The sequence below is a fragment of the Manis javanica genome, chromosome 4, assembly GCF_040802235.1.
Source record: "Manis javanica isolate MJ-LG chromosome 4, MJ_LKY, whole genome shotgun sequence".
Taxonomy (NCBI): domain Eukaryota; kingdom Metazoa; phylum Chordata; class Mammalia; order Pholidota; family Manidae; genus Manis; species Manis javanica.
The window spans coordinates 146676384-146700758 of NC_133159.1; the positions used below are offsets into that span (position 1 = coordinate 146676384).

The 24375-nt window shown below is 37.9% G+C and overlaps 1 protein-coding gene across 2 annotated transcripts in view; it reads right to left on the reverse strand.

Moving 5' to 3' along the window:
- BRIP1 (BRCA1 interacting DNA helicase 1) overlaps positions 1-24375 on the reverse strand; it is a 185545-nt gene that overhangs the window by 94329 nt on the left and 66841 nt on the right. For both annotated transcript variants that reach the window (XM_037004066.2, XM_073235313.1), the window contains 2 exons: positions 23192-23324; positions 656-810 (listed from right to left, as the gene is read on the reverse strand). In XM_037004066.2, the coding sequence (XP_036859961.1) occupies positions 656-810; positions 23192-23324 (288 nt within the window). The remainder of the gene's footprint in view (positions 1-655; positions 811-23191; positions 23325-24375) is intronic.

The window sequence follows — 24375 nt, forward strand, 5'->3', positions numbered from 1 at the left end:
GATATATGTTACAATATGGGTAAACCTTGAAAATAATATGCAAAGTGAAATAAATGAAGCACAAAAGAAAAAGTATTATATAATTCCACTTATATGAGGTACCTAGAAAGGGAAAATGGGCTGTGGGGAGAGGAAAATGGGAAATATTGTTTCATGAATATAGAGTTCCTGCTTGGGATGATGAAAATTTCTGGAAGTGGATAGTGGTGATGGTTGTACAACAATGTGAATATACTTAATGCTACTGAAACCAGGTATTACTATAACTTAAAGGGTAGTGTGTGAGGAGTTGGATCTTTTTCACCTTCCACCTTTCATTAAATAGAGGGTTTATGTAATAACAAAGAAACTTTCTTACACTGGGAAAAACATCTAAACTACTTAAAAGAAAACTAACACTTAAAGTCAGTCCCAAAGTATATAAATTTAATGCTGAATTAAATGTATTTACTTAAAGATTTCAATAATATTTATTTCATTAATACTAATCTCAATTGATCTGAGGCTGTTACAATAAGTAAGAGCAATATTTACAGTACTTGTTTACGATTATCCTATGTACTCATGCAAAATCAGTATGTACTAAATACATGCTAGCCTCCAATAAGGCTAATACATGTAGGAGGAAAAATACAAATCAGATACCTTGGCTTACCTGCGATTTTGCCTAAAAAGATACTCAAACACCATAAAAAGTCCTTTGAACATTATCTGAGTTGAAGTGCTAATAATAGGTACTTCTCTTGCCTCCTCTTTACCATGAATTGGTGACACTTTTTCTTCTTTTTGAAGAACAGCAGAAAAATGTCCCTACAAGAAATTACAGTATTAAGTATACTGTGGGGAAGGGAAAAGAGGGAAAACAAACTTCTTGAAACTATAGTGAATCCCAAATGAAATATCTGTTCTAATTTCAGGCAAACATTATTAAAACAAGTGCTAACAATATGTTTTGAATTTCCATATATTCTGAAATCCTCCTCAGAGTCAAAGATATTTTAATAATAAGCTACATATTTAGGAGGTTCACTGCTTCTCCAGGCAATTAGAGTATTATTTAGTGCCCTTCAAAAAGTAAAGAAAGTGGGATCACAGGAAGATGGTGGCGTGAGTAGTTCAGTGGAAATCTCCTCACCAAACATATTTATGAAAATACAATAAATACAACTATTCCTAAAAGAGACACCAGTGGATACAGTACAACAACCAGGAAACATCTACACCTGCAAGAACACAACACCACATGAAGTGGGTAAGATACAAACCGCAGCCAGATGGGACCCAAACACCCCCCCACCCCAGAACCCGGTGGGAAGAAAGGAGTTGGAACAGGGAGGGAGTGAAAGCCCAGGACTGCTAAACAACCAGCTCTAGAAATCCGCACCTGGAGCGCAGACATACGGTGCACAGGGTGCTGGATATTAGAAAAACGGAAAAGCAAAACCTGCGGGCAGGTCCCCGCAACCGGTGCCCCTGAGACAAAAGAAAAGCGAGTACTTTTTGCAAGTCTTAAAGAGAGAGGGACCCCACAGCTGGAAGAAGTCGTCCCAGCACACTTAGCCAGCGGCTGGGAATCCCGGGGAACTTTAGGTGCCCTAACCCCCCAGGGGGCAGCGGAGCTTTGAAGCCCATCATGGCACGAAGCAGCCTGCCAGTCATTCCCCCAACTGGTGTGGACCCCAACACACTGGCCCAGTAGTGGAGTGTCAGCGTGCACCAGAGGAGGAGGCACCCGAGGTGACTGAGAGTGGCCCACATGCGCTGGTGGCGCCAGAGGGGACCGGGAGCGGCTTGTGTGAGCCAGCCGTGGCAGCGACCGAGTGACCCGGAGCAACCCGCACGTGCCAGTGGAGCCAGAGGGGCACATGAGAGGCCCGCACGCAACTGCAGCGGTGCCAGAGGGAGCAGCCACACTCCCAGCAGCCGCCTGGAATCCCAGCCTGACGCACAGCTGCTCAGGCCAGACCCAAAGGCTGCTGCTGGCACACAGCTGCCTGGCAGGGGTGCTGCATTAACAGAGGAGCGCACCTGGCATGCCAGTCACTCCTCGCCGGGCCCTACGCTGCTCTGACTGAGACCCCGCCCACAGCAGCATAGGAAATTAACCTGGTTGCTGCTCCAGGAGTGCGGGTAACTGACACAGGCAATGGAAAAGGGTAAGGCATCCAACAACAGGAAAGGACTTTCTTCTCCCAGCTGAAACACCTGCAACCTGCCTACAGCCACTGCTACCACCATAAAAAGACAGAAAAATTTAGTCCAGTCCAAAATAGTCCAGACAACCCCTGAGAGAGGATCTGCAGAGACAGACCTAACCAGTCACCCTGAAAAAGAATTCAAAATAAAAATCATAAACATGCTGACAGAGCTGCAGAGAAACATACAAGACCTAAGGGATGATGTCTGGCGGGAGATTACAGAGGTGAAACAATCTCTGGAAGGATTTATAAGTAGAATGGATAAGATGCAAGAGGCCATTGACGGAATAGAAACCACAGAACAGGAACGCATAGAAGCTGATGCAGAGAGAGATAAAAGGATATCCAGGAATGAAACAATATTAAGAGAACTGTGTGACCAATCCAAAAGGAACAATATCCGCATTATAGGGGTACCAGAAGAAGAAGAGAGAGAAAAGGAGACAGAAAGTGTATTTGAAGAAATAATTACTGAGAACTTCCCCAAACTGGGGGAGGAAATAGTTGCTCAGACTACAGAAGCACACAGAACTCCCAACAGAAGGGACCCAAAGAGGACAACACCAAGATACATAATAATTAAAATGGCAAAGATCAAGGACAAGGACAGAGTATTAAAGGCAGCCAGAGAGAGAAAAAAGGTCACCTACAAAGGAAAACCCATCAGGCTATCATCAGACTTCTCAACAGAAACCTTACAGGCCAGAAGAGAATGGCATGATATACTTAATGCAATGAAACAGAAGGGCCTTGAACCAAGGATACTATATCCAGCATGATTGTCATTTAAATATAAAGGAGAGATTAACCAATTCACAGACAAGCAAAAGTTGAGGGAATATGCCTCCCACAAACCACCTCTACAGGGTATTTTACAGAGACTGCTCTAGATGGGAGCACTCCTAAAAACAGCACAGAACAAAACACCCAATATATGAAGAACGGAGGAGGAATAAGAAGGGAGAGAAATAAAGAATCATCAGACTGTGTTTATAATAGCTCAATAAACAAGTTAAGTTAGACAGTAAGATAGTAAAGAAGCCAACCTTGAACCTTTGGTAATCACGAATCTAAAGCCTGCAATGGCAATAAGAATATACCTTTCAATAATCACCCTAAATGTAAATGGACTGAATGCACCAATCAAAAGAAACAGAGTAATAGAATGGATAAAAAAGCAACACCCATCTATATGCTGCTTACCAGAGACTCACCTAAAACCCAAAGACATGCACAGATTAAAAGTCAAGGGATGGAAAAAGATATTTCATGCAAACAACAGGGAGTAAAAAGCAGGTATTGCAATGCTAGTATCAGACAAAACAGACTTCAAAACAAAGAAAGTAACAAGAGATAAAGAACATGACATAATGATAAGGGCTCAGTCCAACAAGAGGATATAATCATTATAAACATGCATGCACTCAACAAAGGAGCACCAACATATGTGAAACAAATCCTAACAGAATTAAAGGAGGAAATAGAATGCAATGCACTCATTTTGGGAGACTTTAACACACCACTCACTCCAAAGGACAGATCCACCAGACAGAAAATAAGTAAGGACACAGAGGCACTGAACAACACACTACAACAGATGGACCTAATAGACATCTATAGAACTCTACATCCAAAAGCAACAGGATACACATTCTTATCAAGTGCACATGGAACATTCTCCAGAATAGACCACATACTAGGCCAGGAAAAGAGCCTCAGTAAATTCTAAAAGATTGAAACCCTACCAACCAACTTTGGAGACCACAAAGGTATAAAACTAGAACTGTACAAAGAAAGCAAAAAGGCTCACAAACGCATGGAGGCTTAACAACATGATCCTAAATAATCAATGGATCAACAACCAAATTAAAATGGAGATCCAGCAATATATGGAAACAAATGACAACAACACAAAGTCCCAACTTCTGTGGGACACAGCAAAAGCAGTCTTAAGAGGAAAGTATATAGCAATCCAGGCATATTTAAAGAAGGAAGAACAATCCCAAATGAATAGTCTAATGTAACAATTATCAAAATTGGAAAAAGAAGAACAAATGAGGCCTAAAGTCAGCAGAAGGAGGGACATAATAAACATCAGAGAAGAAATAAATAAAACTGATAAGAATAAAAGCATAGAAAAAAATCAATGAAACCAAGAGCTGGTTCTTCGAGAAAATAAACATAATAGATAAGCCTCTAGCCAGACTTATTAAGAGAAAAAGAGAGTCAACACACATCAACAGAACCAGAAACAAGAAAGGAAAAATCACGACGGACCCCACAGAACTACAAAGAATTATTAGAGATTACTATGAAAACCTATATGCCAACAAGCTGGATAACCTAGGAGAAATGGACAACTACCTAGAAAAATACAACCTTCCAAGACTGACCCAGAAAGAAACAGAAAATCTAAACAGACCAATGACCACCAACAAAATTGAAGTGGTAATCAAAAAACTACCCAAGAACAAAACCCCCGGGCCAGATGGATTTACCTCGGAATTTTATCAGACATACAGAGAAGATGTAATATCCATTCTCCTTAAAGTTTTCCAAAAAATAGAAGAGGAGGGAATACTTCCAAACTCATTCTGTGAAGCCAACATCACCGTAATACCTAATAAGCAAAACCCCACCAAAAAAGAAAACTACAGACCAATATCCCTGATGAATGTAGATGCAAAAATGCTCAACAAAATATTACCAAACCGAATTTAAAAATACATCAAAAGGGTCATACACCATGACCAAGTGGGATTCATCCCAGGGATGCAAGGATGGTACAGCATTCGAAAATCCATCAACATCATCCACCACATCAACAGAAAGGACAAAAACCATATGATCATCTCCATAGATGCTGAAAAAGCATTAGACAAAATTGAACATCCATTCATGATAAAAACTCTCAACAAAATGGGCATACAGGGCAAGTACCTCAACATAATAAAGGCCATCTATGATAAACCCACAGTTAATATCATACTGAACAGCAAGTGGCTGAAAGCTTTTCCTCTGAGATCGGGAACAAGACAGGGATGCCCACTATCCCCACTGTTATTTAACATGGTACTGGAGGTCCTAGCTATGGCAATAAGACAAAACAAAGAAATATAAGGAATCCACATTGGTAAAGAAGAAGTCAAACTGTCACTATTTGCAGATGCATGATATTGTACATAAAAAACCCCAAAGACTCCACTCCAAAACTACTAGGACTGATATCGGAATTGAGCAAAATTGCAGGATACAAAATTAACACACAGAAATCTGTGGCTTTCCTATACAGTAACAATGAACTAACAGAAAGAGAAATCGGGAAAACAATTCCATTCACAACTGCATCAAAAAGAATAAAATACCTAGGAATAAACCTAAACAAGGAAGTGAAAGACCTATACCCTGAAAACTACAAGACTCTTAAGAGAAATTAAAGAGGACAGTAACAAATGGAAACGCATCCCATGCTCTTGGCTAGGAAGAATTAATATCATCAAAATGGCCATCCTTCCCAACGCAATATACAGATTTGATGCAATCCCTATCAAATTACCAACAACATTCTTCAACAAACTGGAACAAATAGTTCAAAAATTCATATGGAAACACCAAAGACCCCGAATAGCCAAAGCAATCCTGAGAAGGAAGAATAAAGTTGGGGGGATCTCACTTCCCAACTTCAAACTCTACTACAAAGCCACAGTAATCAAGACAATCTGGTACTGGCACAAGAACAGAGCCACAGACCAGTGGAACAGAATAGAGACTCCAGACATTAACCCAAACATATATGGTCAATTAATATATGATAAAGGAAAAATGGACATACAATAGGGAAATGAAAGTCTCTTTAATGGATGGTGCTGGCAAAACTGGGCAGCTACATGTAAGAGAATGAAACTGGATCACTGTCAAACCCCATACACAAAAGTAAATTCGTAATGGATCAAAGACCTGAATGTAAGTCATGAAACCATAAAACTCTTAGAAAAAAACATAGGCAAAAATCTCATGGACATAAACATGAGTGACTTCTTCATGAACATATCTCCCTGGGCAAGGGAAACAAAAGCAAAAATGAACAGGTGGGTCTATGTCAAGCTGAAAAGCTTCTGAACAGCAAAGGACACCATCAATAGAACAGAAAGGTATCCTACAGTATGGGAGAATGTATTTGTAAATGACAGATCCGATAAAGGCTTGACATCCAAAATATATAAAGAGCTCATACACCTCAACAAACAAAAAGCAAATAATCCCACTAAAAAATGGGAAGAGGAGCTGAATGGACAGTTCTCTAAAGAAGAAATTCAGATGGCCAACAGACACATGAAAAGATGCTCCACATCGCTTGTCATCAGAGAAATGCAAATTAAAACCACCACGAGATAACACCTCACACCAATAAGAATGGCCACCATCCAAAAGACAAACAACAAATGTTGGCGAGGTTGTGGAGAAAGGGGAACCCTCCTACACTGCTGGTGGGAATGTAAACTAGTTCAACCATTGTGGAAAGCAGTATGGAGGTTCCTCAAAATGCTTAAAAAAGAAATACCATTTGACCCAGGAATTCCACTTCTAGGAATTTACCCTAAGAATGCAGCAGCCCAGTAAGAAAGACAGATGCACCCCTATGTTTATCATAGCACTATTTACAATAGCCAGGAAATGGAAGCAACCTAAATGTTCATCAGTAGATGAATGGATGAAGAAGATGTGGTACATATACACAATGGAATATTATTCAGCCATAAGAAGAAAACAAATACTACCATTTGCAACAACATGGATGGAACTAGAGGGTATTAGCTCAGTGAAATAAGCCAGGCAGAGAAAGACAAGTACCAGATGATTTCACTCATATGTGAAGTATAAGAACAAAGAAAAACTGAAGGAACAAAACAGCAGCAGAATCACAGAACCCACGAATGGACTAACAGTTACCAAAGGGAAAGGGACTGGGGAGGATGGGTGGGAAGGGAGGGATAAGGGTGGGAAAAAGAAAGGGGGCATTACAATTAGCGGGTATAATGTGGAGGGGATACGGGGCAGGCTCCAGAACACAGAGAAGACCAGTAGTGATTTTACAGCATCTTACTATGCTGATGGACAGTGACTATGAAGGGGTATGTGGGGGGGACTTGGTGAAGGGGGGAGCCTAGTAAATATAATGTTCTTCATGTAATTGTAGATTAATGATACCAAAATAAAACAAAGTTAAAATTGAAATTTAAAAAAAAAGTAATGAACTAAGTAAGAATGTACTAAATGGTGCGTCTCTAAGGAGCTTAAAAGAGTTGATATGACACCTAAATGCCTGAATTATTTCCAGGAAGTAGTCATGATGCTGAGAATAATCTGACTGTATGCCAAGCAAAATTAAAAGAGTGACTTAAGGAAACAATACATGCTAAATACAAAATGTGCTAACTAGCTCATTGGTTTTTATATTGCTCATAATTTCTAAAATTATATGAAAATAGAAAAGCATGCTTTCCCACACTGTAAAAGTGAAAACTCTGAAAAGTGAACCAATAAAAGATATTGGTGATAATTCTGATACTTGACAATAAAATATGTGTTCAATGAAAATAAAATTGGGAGATAATTTTGATAGATAAATTTTAATATGCAGATATATTGTGAAATAATACATATGAATAGGATGTACTAAAACTAGTCCCCACTGAATTAAAAATATTAAAGGATACAAATTGGAAGATTTTTCGAAAAGAAACAATGAACCAAAAAATATGAACTAGAAAAATATTGAGCACTAAAAACTCTTAAATTTTTCTTTTTAAAAAATCAAGTCCCCTAAGTAAACTTACGGGAAGGCTACTTTTCCTCTCCAACAACAGCAGAACCCTGGCAATTTACTCCTATAGAACTTTCTGAAAAAATGTGGCAATGTCTTAAAAACATGACTGAATGAAATCCTACATATTGAAATATCTCACTACTCCAAGGCCACTTCTGGCTAAGTTGCCTAAACACTGGTAGGTGGGTTTATAGATAAATTGTAAAATGAAGCATATAAAACACACACACACAAACAGGTAATTATTACCTCATAGGAAACAGAGTTGTATAAAAATTAAATCGAGTAAGTTATATATTATCATGAGCTATGATGGTATGTATACATAATGATGATATACACATGGAATATATTAATATAATCACGCTGAGAGAGTGGAGAAAGGGAAAGAGGAAAAATAGGAGGAAGTGGAAACATGGAAAAAAAGACAGTGATTGTGAGAGGCAATGAGAGTGTGTGTGTGTATATGTGTGTGTGTAAAGGAGATAAATCACCATTTTTAATAGGAATAAAGAACATCTAAAATTGAAAACTCAAAAAAACGTGGCGAAAGCATATGTTATTTAGGAAATTGGGGTTAAATACCATAAGAAACCACCATAAGAATTTTAAAAGTGCCACTGGGAAGTGAAAATTGGGATTGAGAAGGAGTGGGGTAGATGAATTCTTCTTGATAGTACTAATTTACTCTTTAAATTATGTTCATATGGAGGGGCGGAGCCAGGATGGCGGCGTGAGTAGAGCAGTGGAAATCTCCTCCCAAAAACACATAGAGCTATGAAAATATAACAAAGAAAAATCTTCCTAAAATAGAGACCACAGGACACAGGACAACATCCAGACCACATCCACACCTGCAAGGAACCAGCGCCTTGCGAAGGGGGTAAGATACAAGCCCCGGCCCGGCGGGACCCGAGCGCCCCTCCCCCCGGCTCCCGGCGGGTGGAGAGAAACCGGAGCGGTTTTTTTTTTTTTTCTTGGCGAGCGCTTTTTGGAAGCCTTAGAGGGACGGGCCCCCGTTGCTGGGGAGGCAGGGTGGCGGGACCGGTGAGCAGGTGCCTGGGAACGGCGCCGGAGGACAAAGAATATCCCGCGTTTCTCCCTGCGGGACCGGCGGGCGGGTGCCTGAGACCAGTGCCTGAGGACGGAGGAGGTCGCGCGGTTTTCCTTTTCTTTTTTCTCTCTTTTTGGCGAGCGCTTTTTGGAAGCCTTGAAGGGACGGGGACCCCAGTGCTAGGGAGGCAGGGTGGCGGGACTGGTGAGCGGGTGCCTGGGACCGGCGCTTGAGGACAAAGAATATCCCACGTTTTTCCCTGCGGGACCAGTGGGCGGGTGCCTGAGACCGGCACTTGAGGACAGAGGAAATCGCGCATTTTTCCCCTTTTTTTTTTCCTTTTCTGCGAGTGCTTTTTGGAAGCCTAAAAGGGACAGGGACCCCGGTGCTAGGGAGACAGGGCGGCGGGACTGGTGAGCGGGTGCCTGGGACCGGCACCTGAGGACAAAGAATATCCCGCGTTTTTCCCTGTGGGACCGGTGGGTGGGTGCCTGAGACCGGCACCTGAGGACGGAAGAAATCGCGTGTTTTTCCCCTTTTTTCTCTTTTTGGCGAGTGCTTTTTGGAAGCCTTGAAGGGACAGGGACCCCGGTGCTAGGGAGGCAGGGCGGCGGGACTGGTGAGCGGGTGCCTGGGACCAGTGCCTGAGGACAAAGAATATCGAGCATTGCTTCCCTGCGGGACCGGTGGGTGGGTGCTTTTTGGAAACCTTGAAAGGACAGGGACCCTGGTGCTAGGGAGACAGGGCAGCAGGACCAGTGAGCGGGTGCCTGGGACCGGCAACTGAGGGAAAAAAAAAAAAATCGCTTGTTTTTTCCTTTTTTTTTTCTTTCTTTCTGTTCCCTCTCTCATTGTTGCTGCTGTTGTTTTGGTTTGGAGAGTGCTTTTTGGAAGTCTTAAAGGGGCAGGACAGGTCACTTAGACAAGAGGCAGGGAATCTGGGGATCTCTGGGCACTCTAACCCCCTGGGCAGCAGGGAGCACAAAGGCCCCTTACGGAGATAAATAGCCTCCTGGCCGCTCCCCATCCAACGGGGCTCCACCATTTTGGAGGAACAGCCTCAGCCAGGCCAAGCCCACAGCAACAGCGGAGATAAACCCCAAAGCAACTGGGCGGGAAACAGAAGCCCTGTCTGCGCACAGCTGCCCAGCACAAGCAACTAGAGGTTGCTAGTCTCCCAGGAAAAGGCTACAAACCAACAAGAAGGGAAGCTCTTCCAGCAGTCACTTGTACCAGCTCTGCAAACTATCTCTATCACCATGAAAAGGCAAAACTACAGGCAGACAAAGATCACAGAGACAACACCTGAGAAGGAGACAGACCTAACTAGTCCTCCTGAAAAAGAATTCAAAATAAAAATCATGAACATGCTGACAGAGATGCAGAGAAAAATGCAAGAGCAATGGGATGAGATGCAGAGAAAAATGCAAGAGCAGTGGGATGAGATGCAGAGAAAAATGCAAGAGCAGTGGGATGAAGTCCGGAAGGAGATCACAGATGTCAGGAAAGAGATCACAGAAGTGAAACAATCCCTGGAAGGATTTATAAGCAGAATGGATAAGATGCAAGAGGCCATTGAAGGAATAGAAGCCAGAGAACAGGAACGTATAGAAGCTGACATAGAGAGAGATAAAAGGATCTCCAGGAATGAAACAACACTAAGAGAAATATGTGACCAATACAAAAGGAAAAACATTCGTATTATAGGGATACCAGAAGAGGAAGAAAGAGGAAAAGGGATAGAAAGTGTCTTTGAAGAAATAATTGCTGAAAACTTCCCCAAACTGGGGGAGGAAATAATCGAACAGACCATGGAATTACACAGAACTCCCAACAGAAAGGATCCAAGGAGGACAACACCAAGACACATAATAATTAAAATGGCAAGGATCAAGGACAAGGAAAGAGTTTTAAAGGCAGCTAGAGAGAAAAAGGTCACCTATAAAGGAAAACCAATCAAGCTAACATCAGACTTCTCAACAGAAACCCTACAGGCCAGAAGAGAATGGCATGATATACTTAATGCAATGAAACAGAAGGGCCTTGAACCAAGGATACTGTATCCAGCACGACTATCATTTAAATATGATGGTGGGATTAAACAATTCCCAGACAAGCAAAAGCTGAGGGAATTTGCTTCCCACAAACCACCTCTACAGGGCATCCTACAGGGACTGCTCTAGATGGGAGCACCCCTAAAAAGAGCACAGAACAAAACACACAACATATGAAGAATGGAGGAGGAGGAATAAGAAGGGAGAGAAGAAAAGAATCTCCAGACAGTGTATATAACAGCTCAATAAGCGAGCTAAGTTAGGCAGTAAGATACTAAAGAAGCTAACCTTGAACCTTTGGTAACCACGAATCTAAAGCCTGAAATGGCAATAAGTACATATCTCTCACTAGTCACCCTAAATGTAAATGGACTTAATGCACCAATCAAAAGACATAGAGTAATAGAATGGATAAAAAAGCAAGACCCATCTATATGCTGCTTACAAGAAACTCACCTTAAACCCAAAGATAAGCATAGACTAAAAGTCAAGGGATGGAAAAACATATTTCAGGCAAACAGTGAGAAGAAAGCAGGGGTTGCAGTACTAATATCAGACAAAATAGACTTCAAAACAAAGAAAGTAACAAGAGATAAAGAAGGCCACTACATAATGATAAAGGGCTCAGTCCAATAAGAGGATATAACCATTCTAAATATATATGCACCCAATACAGGAGCACCAGCATATGTGAAGCAAATACTAACAGAACTAAAGAGGGAAATAGACTGCAATGCATTCATTGTAGGAGACTTCAACACACCACTCACCCCAAAGGATAGATCCACCGGGCAGAAAATAAGTAAAGACACACAGGCACTGAACAACACACTAGAACAGATGGACCTAATAGACATCTACAGAACTCTACATCCAAAAGCAACAGGATATACATTCTTCTCAAGTGCACATGGAACATTCTCCAGAATAGACCACATACTAGCTCACAAAAAGAGCCTCAGTAAATTCCACAATATTGAAATTCTACCAACCAATTTTTCAGACCACAAAGGTATGAAAGTAGAAATAAATTCTACAAAGAAAACAAAAAGGCTCACAAACACATGGAGGCTTAACAACATGCTACTAAATAATCAATGGATCAATGAACAAATCAAAATAGAGATCAAGGAATATATAGAAACAAATGACAACAACAACACTAAGCCCCAACTTCTGTGGGATGCAGCGAAAGCAGTCTTAAGAGGAAAGTATATAGCAATCCAGGCACACTTGAAGAAGGAAGAACAATCCTAAATGAATAGTCTAACATCACAATTATTAAAACTGGAAAAAGAAGAACAAATGAGGCCTAAAGTCAGCAGAAGGAGGGACATAATAAAGATCAGAGAAGAAATAAACAAAATTGAGAAGAATAAAACAATAGCAAAAATCAACGAAACCAAGAGCTGGTTCTTTGAGAAAATAAACAAAATAGATAAGCCTCTAGCCCAACTTATTAAGAGAAAAAGAGTCAACACAAATCAACATAATCAGAAATGAGAATGGAAAAATCACGACAGACTCCACAGAAATACAAAGAATTATTAAAGACTACTATGAAAACCTATATGCCAACAAGCTGGAAAACCTAGAAGAAATGGACAACTTCCTAGAAAAATACAACCTCCCAAGACTGACCAAGGAAGAAACACAAAAGTTAAACAAACCAATTACAAGCAAAGAAATTGAAACAGTAATCAAAAAACTACCCAAGAACAAAACCCCGGGGCCGGACGGATTTACCTCGGAATTTTATCAGACACACAGAGAAGACATAATACCCATTCTCCTTAAAGTGTTCCACAAAATAGAAGAAGAGGGAATACTCCCAAACTCATTCTATGAAGCCAACATCACCCTAATACCAAAACCAGGAAAAGACCCCACCAAAAAAGAAAATTACAGACCAATATCCCTGATGAATGTAGATGCAAAAATACTCAATAAAATATTAGCAAACAGAATTCAACAGTATATCAAAAGGATCATACACCATGACCAAGTGGGGTTCATCCTAGGGATGCAAGGATGGTACAACATTCGAAAATCCATCAACATCATCCACCACATCAACAAAAAGAAAGACAAAAACCACATGATCATCTCCATAGATGCTGAAAAAGCATTTGACAAAATTCAACATCCATTCATGATAAAAACTCTCAGCAAAATGGGAATAGAGGGCAAGTACCTCAACATAATAAAGGCCATATATGATAAACCCACAGCCAGCATTATACTGAACAGCGAGAAGCTGAAAGCATTTCCACTGAGATCGGGAACCAGACAGGGATGCCCACTCTCCCCACTGTTATTTAACATAGTACTGGAGGTCCTAGCCACGGCAATCAGACAAAACAAAGAAATACAAGGAATCCAGATTGGTAAAGAAGAAGTTAAACTGTCACTATTTGCAGATGACATGATACTGTACATAAAAAACCCTAAAGACTCCACTCCAAAACTACTAGAACTGATATCGGAATACAGCAAAGTTGCAGGATACAAAATTAACACACAGAAATCTGTAGCTTTCCTATACACTAACAACGAATCAATAGAAAGAGAAATCAGGAAAACAATTCCATTCACCATTGCATCAAAAAGAATAAAATACCTAGGAATAAACCTAACCAAAGAAGTGAAAGACTTATACTCTGAAAACTACAAGTCACTCTTAAGAGAAATTAAAGGGGACACTAATAAATGGAAACTCATCCCATGCTCATGGCTAGGAAGAATTAATATCGTCAAAATGGCCATCCTGCCCAAAGCAATATACAGATTCGATGCAATCCCTCTCAAATTACCAGCAACATTCTTCAATGAATTGGAACAAATAATTCAAAAATTCATATGGAAACACCAAAGACCCCGAATAGCCAAAGCAATCCTGAAAAAGAAGAATAAAGTAGGGGGGATCTCACTCCCCAACTTCAAGCTCTACTACAAAGCCATAGTAATCAAGACAATTTGGTACTGGCACAAGAACAGAGCCACAGACCAGTGGAACAGATTAGAGACCCCAGAAATTAACCCAAACATATATGGTCAATTAATATTTGATAAAGGAGCCACGGACATACAATGGCAAAATGACAGTCTCTTCAACAGATGGTGCTGGCAAAACTGGACAGCTACATGTAGGAGAATGAAACTGGACCATTGTCTAACCCCATATACAAAGGTAAACTCAAAATGGATCAAAGACCTGAATGTAAGTCATGAAACCATTAAACTCTTGGAAAAAAACATAGGCAAAAACCTCTTAGACATAAACATGAGTGATCTCTTCTTGAACATATCTCCCCGGGCAAGGAAAACAACAGCAAAAATGAGCAAGTGGGACTACATTAAGCTGAAAAGCTTCTGTACAGCGAAAGACACCATCAATAGAACAAAAAGGAACCCTACAGTATGGGAGAATATATTTGAAAATGACAGATCCGATAAAGGCTTGACGTCCAGAATATATAAAGAGCTCACACGCCTCAACAAACAAAAAACAAATAACCCAATTAAAAAATGGGCAGAGGAACTGAACAGACAGTTCTCCAAAAAAGAAATACAGATGGCCAAGAGACACATGAAAAGATGCTCCACATCGCTAATTATCAGAGAAATGCAAATTAAAACTACAATGAGGTATCACCTCACACCAGTAAGGATAGCTGCCATCCAAAAGACAAACAACAACAAATGTTGGCGAGGCTGTGGAGAAAGAGGAACCCTCCTACACTGCTGGTGGGAATGTAAATTAGTTCAACCATTGTGGAAAGCAGTATGGAGGTGCATCAAAATGCTCAAAACAGACCTACCTTTTGACCCAGGAATTCCACTCCTAGGAATTTACCCTAAGAACGCAGCAATCAAGTTTGAGAAAGACAGATGCACTCCTATGTTTATCGCAGCACTATTTACAATAGCCAAGAATTGGAAGCAACCTAAATGTCCATCGGTAGATGAATGGATAAAGAAGATGTGGTACATATACACAATGGAATACTACTCAGCCATAAGAAGTGGAAAAATCCAACCATTTGCAGCAACATGGATGGAGCTGGAGAGTATTATGCTCAATGAAATAAGCCAAGCGGAGAAAGAGAAATACCAAATGATGTCACTCATCTGAGGAGTATAGGAACAAAGGAAAAACTGAAGGAACAAAACAGCAGTGCAATTACAGAACCCAAAAATGGACTAACAGGTACCAAAGGGAAAGGAACTGGGAGGATGGGTGGGCAGGGAGGGATAAGGGGGGGGAAGAAGAAGGGGGGTATTAAGATTAGCATGCATGGGGGGGAGGGAACAAGGGGAGGGTGGGCTGCACAACACAGAGAGGACAAGTAGTGACTCTACAACATTTTGCTAAGCTGATGGACAGTAACCGTAATGTGGTTGTTAGGGGGGACCTGATATAGGGGAGAGCATAGTTAACATCGTATTCTTCATGTAAGTGTAGATTAAAAATTTAAAAAAAAAAAAAAAAAAGCAGTTACTGTGTGCTGACCTCCAATCAGTTCTGCACAGTGGTATAGAGGGCATGTCAAAGTGTGGGCAAAGGGTCTCTTTGTTTCTATGCAGAAGATCAAGGCCTTGCTTGGATACCCAGAAAATGAACTAAGATACGATATGAGGAGGAGCTTCCGGCATCAGCACTCTCTGGAGGACTTGTGCCGGGGGATGATCATCAAAAAGCCTCCACAGGGATCCGGACGATGCTGCGGTTGTGGCTGCATCCAGCCCACCGTCTCCTGGACTTGCCATAAGAATGAGGAGGGAGATGTCTAGGCTGGCATGTGCATACAGTGAGACAACGAATTTGACCGGATCTGTACTGTTGGAACTCAACCAGGAGTTGGGAGGGGTGCAAGTTGTAGCACCCCAAAATCTCATGACTATAGACTATCTATGGTTAAAAGAACATATGGGATGTGAACAGATCCCAGAAATGAGCTGCTTTAATTTGTCTGATGGTTCAAGTACAGTTGGACAATATCCATCATATCATAGATAAATTTTCACAAATGCCTAGGGTGCCTAACTGGTTTTCTTGGCTTCACTGGAGATGGATGGTAATTATAGATTTGCTTTGTTTATGTCACCGTATTCCTATTATGTTAATATGTGTGTGCAAATTAGTTAGTAGTTTAAAGCCTATACATACTTAAGGTACTATAGAAGAAGATATGTCAAAGAAATAATCAATCCTCCCAAGTTTCCTTCATATGCTACATCTATAGCTTTTCTTCTTCCTTCCTAATCACAACCCTTAAATAGAATTCGTGCCTCAGATCGAATTTACCGAGTATCATAATTCCTCCAGGTGGTAAAGATACCTCGAGACAAGTGCTGAGCATAGAAGCCACAGGGCATAAATCTGCAAAGAAGTAAAAAGCTAACCTTTGCAAACAATATGGCTTCTCTCTCACTTACCAACTTTACATTTCCCTGTATGGCCCCGGAAGATGACTGGTTAGCCAGAGACGGGTAAGATTCCTCAAGGGAGGAACAACCTAAGACAGGCACAGTCGCAGGGGGGCCATCAGGTGAGAATTTGGGGATCAACAGAGGTGAGGCTCAGAACCTCACCCCCCCTGCTTTGAGAGAAATCTTCTGCATCCGTGGATGTCTTGCTGCCCTTGTCTAGCCTGGATTAATACTTAGTCCATAGGCACACACCTGATCATCTGATCATCTACATTTGCCTTCTTACAGCACTAAACTATGTTTTCTACCTTTATCTTGCATCTACCTACCACTTCAGCATTTTATTAAAAATAAAAATAATAATAATAATAGGAGAAATGTGGGATCAACATATAAATCAAGTACAAAAATCAAACGAATATTCATATTTGACCTGATTGTTTATAGGTCATATTGCATGATCAAAACCGAAAGTTTCTGTGATGACTGCCCTTGTACTGTTCACCATGTAAGAATTTATTCACTATGTAAGAATTCGTTCACCATGTAAGAACTTGTTCGTTATGCTTCAGAAGATTGGAGACTGACGAGAATTAGGCTTGAGATGGATTAATGATTGTACATTGAGCGTTGACCCCCCTATACTGAATTTTATTGTTGTTAACAACCATTTGATCAATAAATATGAGAGATGCCCTCTCAAAAAAAAAAAAAAAAAATTATGTTCATATGTTACTTTGGTTAAAATTAACTCCTAAAAAATCTAATACTCACAATGATGAATGCTTAGCTAACTAGGACTAGAGGAAATATCATTAACCTAATTTTTAAAAAACTATAAAAACCCTTCAGCACGACGTACAAATGAGAAATGAGAAAAAAAATGCAAACCATATATCCAATAAAGTGTTTATATCTAGAATACATAAAGAACTCTTACAGTTCACAATAAAAGACAAATAATCCAGTATAAAAATGAGCAAAGAATTTAAATATTTACCCAAAAATGATATAGAAATGGACAATAAACACTTGAAAAAAATGCTCATCATTATAAATCATTAGAGAAATGAAAAGTCCAACCACACTGATACCATTTTATTCCCCTAGGAAGATTATAACAAATAACAAGCATTGTTAAGGATGTGGAAGAAATTAGTTTGTACATTGTTGATGGCATTATAAAATGGTGCAGCCCCTTTAGAAAACAGTTTGGCAGTTCCTCCAAAAACTAAGCAGAGGTACCATATGGACCAGCAATTCCATTCCTATGTATATACCCAAGAGAATTGAAAATGTATGTCCACACAAATATTTGTACATGAATGTTCATAGCAGTATTATTTATAATAGCCAACAAATGGAAATAACCAAATGTATCAACTGATAATGGATAATAATCAAAAGCAGTATACTCATACAATGTATTATTTGGTAATTAGAAGGAATAAATTAATAATATGTGCTATAACATAGATGAACCTTGAAAACATTATACAAAGTAAATGAAGCAAATCACAAAGGCTACATATTATGTTTCCATTTACATGAAATATCCAGAATAGTCAGATCCACGGAAACAGAAAGTAGATTAGTGGCTTCCAGAAATTGGGGAGAAGGAAATAGGGAGTGACCGTTAGTGGATTCAAGGCTTTTTTCTGAAGTGATGAAAATATTCTGAAATTAGTAGTGATAGTTGCCCAATACTGTGACTATACTAAAAACCACTGAATTGTATCGTTTAAGAGAATAAGTTTTATGGTATGAGAATTATATCTCAGTCAAGCTGTTAATAAAAAATAAAGAATTAAAAAAATAAGATGGACATATTTATTACTAAACAGTCTAACACTAGTAATAGTCTCTTTAAGTCCAGGATGTCTTTTTCACTGTCTATGATAAACAATGTACTGGAAGTTAAGCTGGCAAAGTAAGAAATTAATAAAACGTGAGGCAACTGGAAAGAATGAAAACAGTCATTATTCATAGGCAGTAAGATTTTCTATATAGAAAATTTAAGAATCTACAAGAGAGTTCAACAAAATGGTTGATGACAAAATAAATAAAGTCAACTACCATTCTTATACACCAATGGCAATTAGAATATGCAATTTTTTAAATACACCATTTGAAAGAGACAAACTTTAACTTACTGAGGAATAAATCTAACAACAACACTTAAGACTTTGAAAAATAAAACTATAAATATTGAATGATAAATAGTTTCTAAATTAATCCTGAATTCTAAATTCAATGCAATTCTGATCAAAATTCCCACGGAATTTTTCATGGAAATTTATAAACTAATTCTAAATTTCTAATGGCAGAGTAAGTCTAAAAACTGCCAGAATCATTCCAAAGGAAAAGAAGAAAGTGAGGAAATATGCCCTACCAGATATCAACATTTCTCTAAAGCTACAGCAATTAACAAATAACAGTGTAGATAAACAGAATCGGAGAACAGAACAGAGTCCAGAAATTAATTCACACATAAATGAAAATTAGATATGAGGCAGAAGTGTTATTATAAATCAGAGGGAAATGGATAGATTCTAGTAAATGATGCTAAGAAAATTCATTATCCAAAAAGGAAGTAAAATGGATTCCCTACCACACAACATAAACAAAAATGTATCCCAGGCTGATTGACATCTTTATAAAAAGAAAAATGCTTTAACACTTTTAGAAGAAAATGTAGCACACCACCAGAAAACAATCACTTAAACTAAACTCAAATACCACAATTCATAAAGAAAAGACACTGATAAATAGAATGCATTAAAATAAAAACTTTGAAAAATATACCATAAACAAATTGTGGACACAAGAATATACATGCAGTTCAATAAGAAGCAAAGAATTAGTATTTAGAATATATAAAGGAAATAGTTTGTGGTTTATACAAAGATATTTTTGAGGATGATCATACCAGAATTGTTTCTTATCTTGGAAAATGGGCAACAACCTGTATTTCAAATGCCAGATTAATCAAATAATTTAAAATATATGCACCCACAAAAATGCTACACTGCAACTAAAAATTATGTGAAAAAGTCTTTATTTTTATTACTTTTTAAATAAAAAGTCTTTATCAAAATAGGAGAGTATTCTTATCCTTAAATGAAAAGAGACTACAAATAAACATGTATCATATCAGAATTATATTTAAGCTAAGCAAACATATGCATAGAAGGCAGAGTCATTAATCCAAAAGTTAATAATCATCTTTACGTTTATGAATATTTTTTCCTTTGTGCATTTCTGTATTTTTCAAGTTTTTCCTCTGGCATATATTTTATTTGTACATTTTTTATTATAGTATAGAGACAGTATACTAATCTTAAGTGTACAGCTCACTAAACACACACACATAGACACCCATGTAATTAGCAATAAGGAATAAAATATTCTTCAAATTCCAGATGGTTTCCTTTTGCCCCTTCTTAGCCCAAACTGCTCCTTACCCCTGCACAGTGGTAACCAGTATTCTGGCTTCTAATAGCATAATTATGTTCATCTGTTCCTAAATTTCATGGAAATGAAATCATAGTTTTACTCTTTGACATCTGGCTCCTTTTACTCAGCATTATGTCTGTAGATTCATTCATATGGTTGTGGTGGTAAAGGTTCATTTTTTTAATTGCTGAGTAATATTCAACTATATGAATATCCTACAATATATTCATTTTACTATTGATATGAATATCTTTAAAATGCAATAAGTTTATGCAAAAAAACATGAAAAGATGTCAAAATATAGAAAAATACTTATGATACTACACTGTATTTTGAAAATGCAGGGCAAAAATTTTAAATACAGTCTAATTATTTTGAATGCCAATATGTCAAGAATGCTAGTAAAGATCATGTTAGCAATGATTCTTTTTTTTGGTTCAAAAACTTCTTTCAATCTATGGGATGAAAACTACAGACTCTGAGTAAAGAAATCAAATTACATCTAAATAAATAGAGAGATACTCCATGTTCATGGATAGGAAGACTTAATATTGTTCAAATCTCAGTTCTGTCCATCTTGATCTATAGATTCAATGCAATACCAATCAAAATCCCAACAGGTTACTGATATTGACAAACTGACTCTAAAGTTTATGGAAAGACAAAAGACCCAGAATAGCCAACACAATATTGAATAACAAAGCCAAAGGTTGACACTAGTCACTTAGAGACTTACGCAACTTAAAGCTATAAGAATCAAGACATTGAGGGTGAAGAAACAGATAAATAGACCAAAGCAAAAGAATAGAGTCCAGAAATAGACCCACACAAATACACTCAACTGATCTTTGACAAAGGAGCAAAGACAATCCAACGGAGAAAGAATGGTCATTATCCCCAACAAATGGGGATAGAAAACTGGACATCCACATCAAAAAAATGAATCTAGACACATATCTTATACCCTTCACAATAATTAACTCAAAATGGATCACAGATCTCTGTGTAGAATGCAAAACTATAAAACTTGTAGAAGAAAAGAAAGGAGAAAATCTAGGTGACTTTGGGTTTAGTGACAAGTTTTTAGATCCAATACCAAAAACATGACCCATCAAAGAAAAAAAAATTGATAAGCTGCACTTTATTAAAACTAAAAAATTATGCTCACGAAAGACACCATTAATAAAATGAAAAGACAAGCCACAGGTTGGCAGGATATATTTGCAAACACATATCTGATGAAGGACTTGCATATAAAATATATAAAGAACTCTTAAAACTCAACAATAATAAAACAAATCATTCAAATTGGAAATTAGACAACAGATTTCAAGAGATACCTCACCAAATGAGATATATAGATGGCAATTAATTATGTGAAAAGATGTTCCACATCATATGTCATTAGGGAATTGCAAATTAAAACAAAAATGATATATCATTACATATCTATTAGAATGGCTAACATTCAAGACATTGACAATACCAAATGTTGACAAGGACATAGAACAAGAAGAATTCTCATTCAATGCTGATGGCAGTGGAACATTTTGGAATACAATTTAGCAGTTTCTTGCAAAGCTAAACAGTTTTATAATATAATCCACCAAGTATGCTCCTAAGTATTTACCCAAATTAGAAGAAAGCATGCCCACACAAAAACATGTATACAAATGTTTATAACAGCTGTTGGGACCTTTTGCCTCTTTTAGGCCTGTGACGGCCGCAGACTGGAGGTTTCCATCCTCCCTCGTTATTTCCGTGTTCGTGACCTAACTAGCTCACCGCGTGCGGGCTCTTGGCCCTAACTCCACCTGCCCACCTAACCCGAAACCTGCCTAAGACCCTAGTGACAGATGAGATAATTAATTCCCATTGGTTTCTGTTACTTCCTCATCTTCCCCTATATAACTAAGCCTCTGATGGAATAAAGCTGGGTTTTGCTGCACCCTTGAGGCTGACACATCTCCCGGCTTGGTGTGGTTTTGTTTTTCCCTGGATCTCAGGGGAAGGTGTCCAAGCCGCCGACACTTGCCCTCTCGCTCAGCCCTGGGGATAGCAGGCTGGTCCTGCTTGTCCCCCCGCCTTCTTGTTGCTGAAGAGCAACAAACAGCTTTATCCATAATTGCTCAAACCTGGAAACCATCAATATGTCCTTTAGTAGGTGAATAGATAAGTAAACTGTAGTGCATACATACAATGAACATTGTTCTACAATAAAAATAAATGAGTTATCAAGCCACAAAAACACATGGAAGAATCTTAGCTTCATACTCCTAAGTGAAGAAACCAGTCTGAAAACATTACCTACTGTGTGATTATAACTATATGACATTCTAGAAAAGGCAAAACCAAGGAGTCAATAAAAAAAAATCTTAGGTTTGGCAGGGAAAATGAGATATGGTGAAGGGATGAATGAATAAGTGCAGAAAGACTTGTAAAACAGTAGAAGTATACTGTATGATCCTCTAACAGTAGATATATGACTTTATGTTTTTATCAAAACTCACAGAACAGTACAACACAAAAAGTAAACCCTAACATAAACTATGGACTTAAGTTAACAATAATATAACATGATTGATACAGTTGTAATAAATATACTATACTATCTACAAAAGTTATTAATTTAAATAAATAAAAACAAAAAAGGAAAACATTCTTATCTGCAAAAAATAAAAATTAAGCTCTTTGACAATAGAAGTCATGAAACCACTATACAGAAAATTATACAAAAATACATACTTGTAAAATTTTGCATATGATTTTGTAAGGTTCACGATATCCCATAGCCCATTTATGATCTCTATCCACCCAGGCTTATAACCTCTAAGTTAAGGAGAAAAAAATATGAATTATGAATTTCTTATCCTTTTGTTTTCCAAAGTTTTAACTTTTATAATTGACAAAAAATAAATTTACATCCTAAAAATATAATGACTTCTTTTGGCTTTGAAGCAATTAATTCCTTTAAGCCTTATTTCCTCCAAACTAAATAATGCTATTTTTCATCTATAATTTAAACTATCAGTTAAAAGATTATCAAATGTAGGTAACACAATGTTTTAGCAACTAAACTGCTATATTTTTTTACTCTAGATTAATATAATCATGATTAAATCATTTTTAATTTAGTAAATGAATCTCACAGGTAGAAAAATAATGTTACCTGCAAAATGGGAAAAGTAGCAGTGGTGATGCCCATTTTGTGTAAATTTAAGATCATTTCATTTCCACTCCATATTTTACAGGATGATTCATAATCTCTTTCCACAAGATGTTCAGAGTTTGCTTCTAACCAACTGGAATAAAATAAAATGATTCCATCAACCAGTATCATTATGTACACTATTTCACAGAACAAAGAAAACTGACACACTGATCTATATTCCTTGAAGCTTAGAACACAAATGTGAATTAAGACATCTTTTAAAAAGTATAAATATCTCATATTGCAAAATAAACATTCATCTAGCTAAAAAGGTTTTATTCAGAAATAAGTTTGATGTGATTTCCCAGGTTTTGTGGATTTACACTGTTTTACTTAACTACCTTCCCAGCTAAGAGCTAGTCTGTGGAGCTTATCCTAAATACACATAAAAGGAAAATACAAAACAACCTAATAAAGAGATTAAACCATTACATATTAACCCAAAAATGAAAATATATAAATATATTAATTTATATATATACACATTTGTACATTCAATAACTGCTTACATGCCTTTATCATGCCAGATGATGTACTGGGTAGTGGAAATATACCAGTAAATAAAATAGGCAAGATATTAATTCCCATTGACATTAAACTCTACTAAAGGGAGAAAGAAATAAATTAAGAAACAAATACATGAGCAAGAAAACATCAGGTAGTGATAAGTGATATAATGAAAATTAATTAGGTTAATATAATCTAATTCCTACTTTAATTTGAATGTCAAGGAAGCTTTCCCTGAGGTAACAATTTAACAGTTGAATGCAAAAATAGGAGGATCAGGAAGAAGAATATTCCAAGCAGAAGGAACAGCTAGGGCAAAGATCCTGAGGTAATTTACAAATTTTGCTTATTTAAGCACCTGGAAGAAAACCAATACAACTGCAATACAATGGGCAAAAAGCAATAATGCTATAAGCAGTTTTAGATAAGTAGGAATCAGATTATGTTAAGCCAAGAAATCTGGATTCTATTCAAAGTACAATGGGAAGGTTTTAAAAGGAGGATTTTAAATAAGAGAGAGACAATCTATTTTAAGGTTTAAAACATGATTCCAGCTTCTAAGTCAGAATGGATTATCAGAGAAAGGCAAGAATGAAAGCAGAGACCTGATAGGAGGCTGTTACTATATTCTAGTT